Source organism: Osmerus eperlanus, unplaced genomic scaffold (genome assembly GCF_963692335.1).
Source record: "Osmerus eperlanus unplaced genomic scaffold, fOsmEpe2.1 SCAFFOLD_97, whole genome shotgun sequence".
Taxonomy (NCBI): Eukaryota; Metazoa; Chordata; class Actinopteri; order Osmeriformes; family Osmeridae; genus Osmerus; species Osmerus eperlanus.
Genome location: NW_026911943.1, coordinates 7,170 through 16,481, shown reverse-complemented (window position 1 = coordinate 16,481; position 9,312 = coordinate 7,170). Strand labels below are relative to the sequence as shown.

General features: G+C 48.3%; 1 protein-coding gene across 1 annotated transcript; it reads right to left on the bottom strand.

Moving 5' to 3' along the window:
- Positions 1-66: 66 nt before the first annotated feature.
- On the bottom strand, positions 67-8,444 carry pcyt2 (phosphate cytidylyltransferase 2, ethanolamine). The gene is made up of 12 exons (XM_062456094.1): positions 8,125-8,444; positions 6,453-6,541; positions 5,752-5,913; positions 5,378-5,529; positions 5,208-5,249; positions 3,060-3,198; positions 2,862-2,944; positions 2,216-2,293; positions 2,015-2,080; positions 1,293-1,358; positions 1,087-1,175; positions 67-991 (listed from the first exon to the last, which is right to left on the bottom strand). Exons 1-12 carry the CDS (start codon positions 8,244-8,246, stop codon positions 874-876), a joined length of 1,206 nt encoding a protein of 401 aa, XP_062312078.1. The 5' UTR covers positions 8,247-8,444; the 3' UTR covers positions 67-873.
- Positions 8,445-9,312: the final 868 nt, after the last annotated feature.

The window sequence follows — 9,312 nt, the reverse complement described above, 5'->3', positions numbered from 1 at the left end:
ACCAGTAGCGTCAACGCACACTAAAACGGAAAGAGTTTGTTATTAAAAGAGACACAGCACACGGTCTAGTTTGCTCAGTACTGTTAGAACAGTTTTATTGCCGCGGTGGTAGTTGTCATTTGACTAAAGTAAAGCCAGCCGTTAAAACAAAGTACTCTGAAGAGAAGAACGACTATCATTCATCTCATACACGCTGCTGCCAGAATGTGGACAAACAAACACACTTTATTATGTGTCATCTTTCTTTCATCCCTCTGCCTCACTAACACACTGTCTCTCACACACACACACAGTCTCTCTCTCACACACACACACTCTCTCAAACACACATCATTGGTCACATTCCAAATAAACTTAATTAAGGGGATCTCTCTCTCCCACACACACACGCTCACACACATACACACTGTCTCTATCCATCTTTCTTACACACACACACACAATGCCCATTTACACCTCTAAAACCATTGCTGAATTCTTTCAGTCCATTCAAAATGACTGGTGACCGTATACAGGGTAATGTTCCACAGCTGATGAAGGAACAGGGAACACTGTAAAAAAGTGTTCTAGAAGGTTCCTAGACCTTTTGAGCCACACCACCAACATAGTACAGTGTGTCTGTGTGTGGAAGGGGAAATAAATTAACTGTCTATTTGGAGTGGCCAGTTAAACAGAGCTGGTTTAAGGTCTGGGCCCGGGTTTAAAAGGGGGGGGGGGGGGTTGGACGGCCGAGGAACTGGACTGGACCGGTTCTGGGGTGAGCTGGGCGGGCAGGAACCGGATGTATTCAGTGGGTGATTCTGTGTGGGAGGCTGGGGTGTAGGACCAGTGTGTGCTGGGGGGGCAGGGGGTGTAGAACCTGGGAGGCTGGTTCTACTGGGCCGCCTGGGTGGCGTCGCCCCCCTGGACCCCCTCCTCTCTCAGCCTCATGGCCTCGATCACAGCCATCTCCTTAGCCTCCTTGTTCTGGTTCCTGGCCTCAAACTGGAGCCTGGGGGGGGGGGGGGGGGGGGTTAGACTTGGCATATTTGTAAAAGAGAAGTTGGAAAGAGAGAGAGAGGCAGTGTGTGTGTGTGTGTGTCTGACCTGTTCTCGATGATTCTCTGGACGATGTCATCAGTGGTCAGGTCGTTAACACTGTCCACTGTCCGGAATACACCCCTCTTCTTAGGCTCCTGACCACACACACACGCATGAACACACACACACATTATATACAATTGTAGTGCTACAATGCATGCAAACATTCTGTTTGCTGTACAATATGTGAAACACACACAGTGGGAACTCACAGCGTAGGGGTCAGTCCCATCCTTATCAGGGGACACCTCCGTCTTGCCATGACACACCAGGTCCACCTGACACACACACACACACACACACACAGGTAAGAGATAACACAGTACAGGGAAATGAATTAAAAGATAAATGGGAGAGAGATAAGAGGGGAAGTAAGTGATACACAGAGAGGGAGGGAGAGAGAGATGGGGAGGGAGAGAGAGAGATGGGGAGAGAGAGATGGGGAGGGAGAGAGAGAGATGGGGAGGGAGAGAGAGATGGGGAGAGAGAGAGAAGGGGAGAGAGAGATGGGGAGAGAGAGAGAGATGGGGAGGGAGAGATGGGGAGAGAGAGAGAAGGGGAGAGAGAGATGGGGAGGGAGAGAGAGATGGGGAGAGAGAGATGGGGAGGGAGAGAGAGATGGGGAGGGAGAGAGAGATGGGGAGAGAGAGAGAAGGGGAGAGAGAGATGGGGAGGGAGAGAGATGGGGAGGGAGAGAGATGGGGAGGGAGAGAGATGGGGAGGGAGAGAGAGATGGGGAGGGAGAGAGAGATGGGGAGAGAGAGAGAAGGGGAGGGAGAGAGAAGGGGAGGGAGATGTGTAGGCTTGTGTAGTAAGTGATACGTCTGCATTGTGCCTCTTCTGTAACCAGTAGTGTCAGCTCCCCCAGTCTGGCACACACACACACACACGCACACGCACACGCACACACACACACACACAGTGTGTGTCCTACCTTGAAGTGGTCCAGCAGATCTTTACCCACAGCATAGGGCGCCCCGATGACAACCTCAGACACATACTGGAACACACACACGTCAGACTGAGTAATAGTTTTGAAACACAAAGAAGTGGTTTCATTCTCCGTGTTAATTCTGAACGGGTCAGGGATTGGATCATTGTGTGTGTGTGTTGTGTGTGGTGTGTGTGTTCTCACCCTGCAGGCCAGGACACTCAGGGTCCTCTCGTGGACGTTCATGATTGGGTAGTTCTTCCCTTTGTAGCGGTTCACTTCCTGGTTCACAAAACACACGGTTCACTTCCTGGTTCACAATACACACGGTTCACTTCCTGGTTCACAAAACACACGGTTCACTTCCTGGTTCACGAAACACACGGCCCACTTCCTGGTTCACAAAACACACGGCCCAAGTTCAGGTCACCCTCAAAATGTGTGGGACTACAAATGTTTGTGTGCGTGACAGAAGTGAAGAGTGTGTACCTTGTGAGTGGGTGTGTACCTGGTGTGTGTGTGTGTACCTAGTGTGTGTGTGTGTACCTGGTGTGTGTGTACCTGGTGTGTGTGTGTACCTGGTGTGTGTGTACGTGTGTACCTGGTGTGTGTGTGTACCTGGTGTGTGTGTATATGGTGTGTGTGTGTGTGTACCTGGTGTGTGTGTATATGGTGTGTGTGTGTGTGTACCTGGTGTGTGTGTATATGGTGTGTGTGTGTGTGTACCTGGCGTGTGTGTGTACCTGGCGTGTGTGTGTGTGTGTACCTGGTGTGTGTGTGTGTGTGTACCTGGCGTGTGTGTGTACCTGGCGTGTGTGTGTGTGTGTACCTGGTGTGTGTGTGTGTGTACCTGGTCAAAGTGGAGGCCCACGATGACATAGGGCTTCTCTGCCTGTTTGAACACCGTCTCCAGGAAGTCCACATGACCAATGTCTGACAGAGAGCGGTCGTCAAGGTAACCACACACACCAAAGTAGCACAAGCTGTCTCACGTACACATACAGCTATCCTGTCGTCGTCGTCGTCCCCCCGCCCCCCCAGAGGATACGGAAGAGGTCGAAGGCTCCGGCCACGTAGATGATGGTGTCTCCAGGCTGGGGCTCCTTCCCTGACGCAAACTGGATGATCTTCTGGGACGTCTGCAGGAACTGGGACACCCCCGTCCAGGGACTGTGGCCTTTAGGACCCTGGGGAGACGCACACAGGAGGTAGCAGGAAGTAGACATGCAAGTGAACAAGGAAGTACACACACACACCATTTTCTGCTCTCCAGTGTTTGTACTTTTTCTACTGTAAACTATAAATCTGCTCATAAAAATACTTTGAACCATGAAAAGAAAATCAAAACAAGAATAGTGTCTACTCTTGCTTGCTGTGTGTAGCCATGCTTCCAGGTTACTGAGTTACCACAGCGCCCCCCAGTGGCCACAGGTATCCATTACAAAAACAACATGTTGGGACCCACATAATAATATACAGTTAGGTCCATAAATATTTGGACATTGACACAATTTTCATCATTTTGGCTCTGTATACCACCACAATGGATTTGAAATGAAACAATCAAGATGTGCTTTAAGTGCAGACTTTCAGCTTTAATTTCAGGGTATTTACATCCAAATCAGGTGAACAGTGTAGGAATTACAACACATTTGAAATGTGGCCCCCCCCTTTTTAAGGGACCAAAAGTAATTGGACAATTGGCTGCTCAGCTGTTCTATGGCCAGGTGTATGTTATTCCCTCATGGGAGTACGTTATTTCATTGACAAGGAGCAGATAAAAGGTCTAGAGTTCATTTCAAGTATGGTATTTGTGTTTGGAATCTGTTGCTGTCAACTCTCAATATGAAGTCCAAAGAGCTGTCACCATCAGTGAAGCAAGCCATCGTTAGGCTGAAAAATCAAAACAAACCTATCAGAGAGATAGCAAAAACATTAGGTGTGGCCAAATCAACTGTTTGGTACATTCTTAAAAAGAAAGAACGCACTGGTGAGCTCAGCAACACCAAAAGACCCGGAAGACCACGGAAAACAACTGTGGTGGATGACAGAAGAATTCTTTCCCTGGTGAAGAAAAACCCCTTCACAACAGTTGGCCAGATCAAGAACACTCTCCAGGAGGTAGGCATATCTGTGTCAAAGTCAAAAATTAAGAGAAGACTTCACCAGAGTAAATACAGAGGGTTCACCACAAGATGTAAACCATTGGTGAGTCTCAAAAACAGGAAGACCAGATTAGAGTTTGCCAAAAAACATCTAAAAGAGCCTGTACAGTTCTGGAACAACATCCTATGGACAGATGAGACCAAGATCAACTTGTACCAGAATGATGGAAAGAGAAGAGTATGGAGAAGGGAAGGAACTGCTCATGATCCAAAGCATACCACCTCATCAGTGAAGCATGGTGGAGGTAGTGTTATGGCGTGGGCATGTATGGCTGCCAATGGAACTGGTTCCCTTGTATTTATCGATGATGTGACTGCTGACAAAAGCAGTAGGATGAATTCTGAAGTGTTTCTGGCAATATTATCTGCTCAGATTCAGCCAAATGCTTCAGAACTCATAGGACGGCGTTTCACAGTGCAGATGGACAATGACCCGAAGCATACTGCGAAAGCAACCAAAGTTTTTTAAGGCAAAGAAGTGGAATGTTCTGCAATGGCCAAGTCAATCACCTGACCTAAATCCAATTGAGCATGCATTTCACTTGCTAAAGACAAAACTGAAGGGAAAATGCCCCAAGAACAAGCAGGAACTGAAGACAGTTGCAGTAGAGGCCTGGCAGAGCATCACCAGGGACGAAACCCAGCGTCTGGTGATGTCTATGGGTTCCAGACTTCAGGCTGTCATTGACTGCAAAGGATTTGCAACCAAGTATTAAAAGTGACAATTAGATTTATGATTATGTTAGTTTGTCCAATTATTTTTGGTCCCTTAAAAAGGGGGGGGGGGGCACATATAAAATGTGTTGTAATTCCTACACCGTTCACCTGATTTGGATGTAAATACCCTAAAATTAAAGCTGAAAGTCTGCACTTAAAGGACATCTTGATTGTTTCATTTCAAATCCATTGTGGTGGTATACAGAGCCAAAATGATGAAAATTGTGTCAATGTCCAAATATTTATGGACCTAACTGTATATTGTCAAATGCTCTACCACCCACACACACACACACACACACACACACATTTACCTTTCCAAAGTTGTCTGTGTGCTGCTGGTAGTCTGAGTTATCCTGTCAGAGAGGGGAGGGGAGTAAACAGACTGCTAGTATTGACTCCCAGCATGCCCCAGTAACACTGTGATGAGTTGCACAACCACTACAACCTTAGACAATACCCTTCCACACACACACACACTCACGATGTTGCTGTGGTGAGCCTTGGTCATCAGCAGCATGCGTCCCACCAGGTCAGTGGTGGACACGCCCTGCGTGCGTTTGCACTCGCGGTAGCGGCCCTCCCGCTTCACCTCCGCATACGTGTCCTTCCCATCCACCGTCAGCGTGATGTCATCTTGGGGCAGGATGTGACACACAACCCTTTTATTACCTCCTCTCTCCCTCCTCACCTCTCACCCCCTGCATCTCTCTCCTCTCCCTCCCCTCCTCACCTCTCACCCCCTGCATCTCTCTCCTCTCTCCCTCCCCTCCTCTACTCTACTCACCACCTGCCTCTCTCTCCTCTCCCTCCCCTCCTCACCTCTCACCCCCTGCCTCTCTCCTCTCTCCTCCTCACCTCCGTGGACACAGAAGTCACAGCTGTGCTGGTCCAGGGTGTCCAGGGTGGTGACGTAGGGAGCCCCCTCCACGATGTCATCCACCCACTTGATGGCCCGCACCATCTTATAACGCTCCGCCTGCGTGAACACTGGTGGCCCCTTGTGCTTCGAGATCTCAGCTGGGGAGGAGGAGAGAGGGTGGAGGAGTGGGGAGGAGAGGGGAGGAGGAGAGAGGGTGGAGGAGTGGGGAGGAGAGGGGAGGAGGAGAGAGGGTGGAGGAGTGGGGAGGAGGAGAGAGGGTGGAGGAGTGGGGAGGAGAGGGGAGGAGGAGAGAGGGTGGAGGAGTGGGGAGGAGGAGAGAGGGTGGAGGAGTGGGGAGGAGAGGGGAGGAGAGACCACTGTTATTATGGAACTTCTATGGAGGGGTCAGATGGCTGAGCGGTTAGGGAGTCGGGCTAGTAATCAGAAGGTTGTTGGTTCGATTCCCAGCCGTGCCAAAAGACGTTGTGTCCTTGGGCGAGGCACTTCACCCTACTTGCCTCGGGGGAATGTCCCTGTACTTACTGTAAGTCGCTCTGGATAAGAGCATCTGCTAAACGACTAAATGTAATGTAAATGTAACTTCTACAAGGAACAGTGTAAGTGTGCATGCGTGTGTGTGCATGCGTGTGTGCATGCGTGTGTGCATGCGTGTGTGCATGCGTGTGTGTGTGTTTACCGTCTGTGTGTATTCCCACTATGAGGAAGTCCCCCATGGCCTTGGCCTGTCTCAGCTGGTTGGAGTGGCCGTAGTGCACCATGTCATAACTGGGGGACAGAGACACAGGGCTGTTAGTGGGTGATGTCATCACCAAGAGACGCCGGGAATTTTTCTGCTACAATGTCACTTGCATCATGAGAAGGAAATGGGGGGGAGGTGTGTGTGTGTGTGGAGGGCAGCAGTCTAGTAGTGGAAGGCATCACTTGATACGTCAGGTGTTCATGTGGCCTGTCTGCATTCTCAGGTAACACTGAAACCTCACCTGAGTTCTCTCTCTCTCTCTCTCTCTCTCTCTCTCTCTCTCTCTCTCTCTCTCTCTCTCTCTCTCTCTCTCTCTCTCTCTCTCTCTCTCTCTCTCTCCCACTCTCTCTCACTCTCTCTCACTCTCTCTCACTCTCTCTCTCTCCTCTCCCTCTCTCTCTCTCGACACCCTCTCTCCCTCACCCTGCCCCCCTCTAATGATATTAGTTCAATCCTCTGGATTAGCGAGGTATAATCCCTACACAACCTGCGGGTTACCATGACAACCTTTACTTTCAGTACCTGCTCCCATCCCATTCTCAACCCTGGAACCTAGTCCCACGATGAACCCTGGAGAGAGATAGGGTCTAGTCCCACACACACAGACAACCCTCTCTCTCTCACACTCTCTTACCGTCCCAGCCTCCCCCCCACCTGCCTTCTCCCCCCCCCCCCTCAGCACACACACACAGTCACTGGACAACATGTTCAAGCGCTTGGTTATTTATAATGTAGTTTAACCCCCACTGTCCTGCCAAACACGTGCTCCCTGGAAACTGAGCACTTGCGTGCGCATGTGTGTGTGGTGGAAAAGTGCTCCACCTCAGGTGAACTCGCCCCCCCCCACACTCGCCCCCCCCCCCACACTCCCCCCCCCCCCCCTCCCAAGTACCAAAGGTCAGTAACAACCTACAATTTGACCTATATTACCTCTACCATGTCAACAAACAAGCTATGGACGGTATTTTGACTATCTCTACTTATTTAAAATGTTTGACAAGAATAATATGTATTATCTGCAATGCCACCAGGAACTTTAAACCGAAATATTCTCCGCCATGTCCTATTAGGTTAAATAACAGGGACATATGTTGTCTGGCTCTGCATTTATGGCGTCTGTCGGATTGATAATGAATCAAAGAAGATGGACTTCGTCCTCCGCTGGGTCAATTCAATTCTCTTTTGAAAAAGAAAATAAACATGCGTAGGTAGTCTGAACGCTGTGTATTGTAGGTTTTGGCGGGGTTAACGTTTACAGTACGGTACATTTCTGCTTGCCGTAGACAACATCAAAAGCTACAAATTGGCGTGCGTAGTTTAGGAATGCACCAACCTGTTGAACTACACACTGCACTGCCAGTCACTGTTTATGTAGCCTAACTTGTGAAACGATGCACAAACCAGGTTAGGATTTCCACAATACTACACGGTTACAGTTGCTGTTCCAGTGAACACCTGGCTAGCAAGCTGGCTAGCTAAACCGATCTATCACTGTCACAGCCTTGTTGTGAAGGCTGTCAAGTTACTTTCGTTATACTCGATCGATCAGTGACATTACATGTGCATTATTGGACACCGGGCGAAGCTAGGTCTGGTTTATCAGACTTACCATCCGTCACACCACACCCGGACACAGCGCTTCCTCTTCTCGGGGCTGCAAGCGGAGTCCCTCGGCTTTGACCCGGTGTCTCTAACCGGCACATTCGATGCGTGGTGACCGTTTTTGATCATTTTGGTAAAACGTAAAGGTAATTTAAAAAATATAGACTAGAAATGTTCACTAATAATACATGTATTTAAAATCCCTGCGCTTTAAAATATCAAAACTTTAATCCAAATATGAATTTTGAAGGACGGATTTGCTGGAGCTACGTCCACGGCGTCAGGTTTAGAGTGCAGCCAGCGGAGAAGAATGACGCTCCGGTCGACGCCTTCCTTACCGGGGACTGACGTCACGCTCGAACGATCCTACTAGAAGGCGGACATATTTGTTGCGTAATCCCTCCCATCACGTGACTGCAGAGTACGGTGACACTGTTTATTTTTGGTATGGCGTTAAGTCAACGGGTTATTTTGCCAATGTAATCGACCTTATAATAATAAAAATAAAAAACATTTAAAAGCAAATAACTTTTAATCAGCAATCTTTTTAATCAGCAATCTGTATATCTCCAAACAGACATCAACAAAGTATAAAGTTATCTACATCAACATGATCTATTAAGACTTCTGAATGCCCCACAATAAAAACATTTCCCAAAATAAGGCCTACATGGTCAAATTTGCAGTGCTGGTAAGAAGCAGAGGGAGAAAAAACTAACAGCACCATTTTATAACTCTTCTCAACGTTAAAAGAGCTCTAAAGAGCCTCTTTGGTAAAAGCCACCTCTTCGAACACACAAACATGTCAGCGATTTCCACGGTAAAGACAACAATAGAGAATTAAAACTGCTATATCCCTGAGTTGCATACTTCATTATTAACAACACTGACCGTCCCACAAGCTTTAACGACCTTGCTAAAGTTGCTGCAGCTAAGTAAACACATCACTGGCGATAGTGACGATGCAGCTACATGAACAGCTTATCACGATTCCTCAGTAACACGAACATGAGTGAATAAAATGAGTCTCTCAAACTCGAGGTCTGTTCCATAAAGCGAGTTTTAAACTCGATAAATTATTCGGTCAACTCGCTTTATGGAAAGGCGCCCTGTGTGTAGGATAATGGCATCATGTAAACATCATCACATCAACAGTAAACAATAGGTGATCCATTCAGTGACCCACCCACTTCCA

Excerpts from the sequence above, each read along its gene's own strand:
- pcyt2 (XM_062456094.1), bottom strand. The coding sequence starts at position 8,246 with ATGATCAAAAACGGTCACCACGCATCGAATGTGCCGGTTAGAGACACC. Across the intron at positions 5,914-6,452 it reads AGTGGGAATACACACAGACG|CTGAGATCTCGAAGCACAAG; the intron begins GTAAACACACAC and ends CCTCCTCCCCAG. Across the intron at positions 1,176-1,292 it reads ATGGGACTGACCCCTACGCT|GAGCCTAAGAAGAGGGGTGT; the intron begins GTGAGTTCCCAC and ends GTGTGTGGTCAG.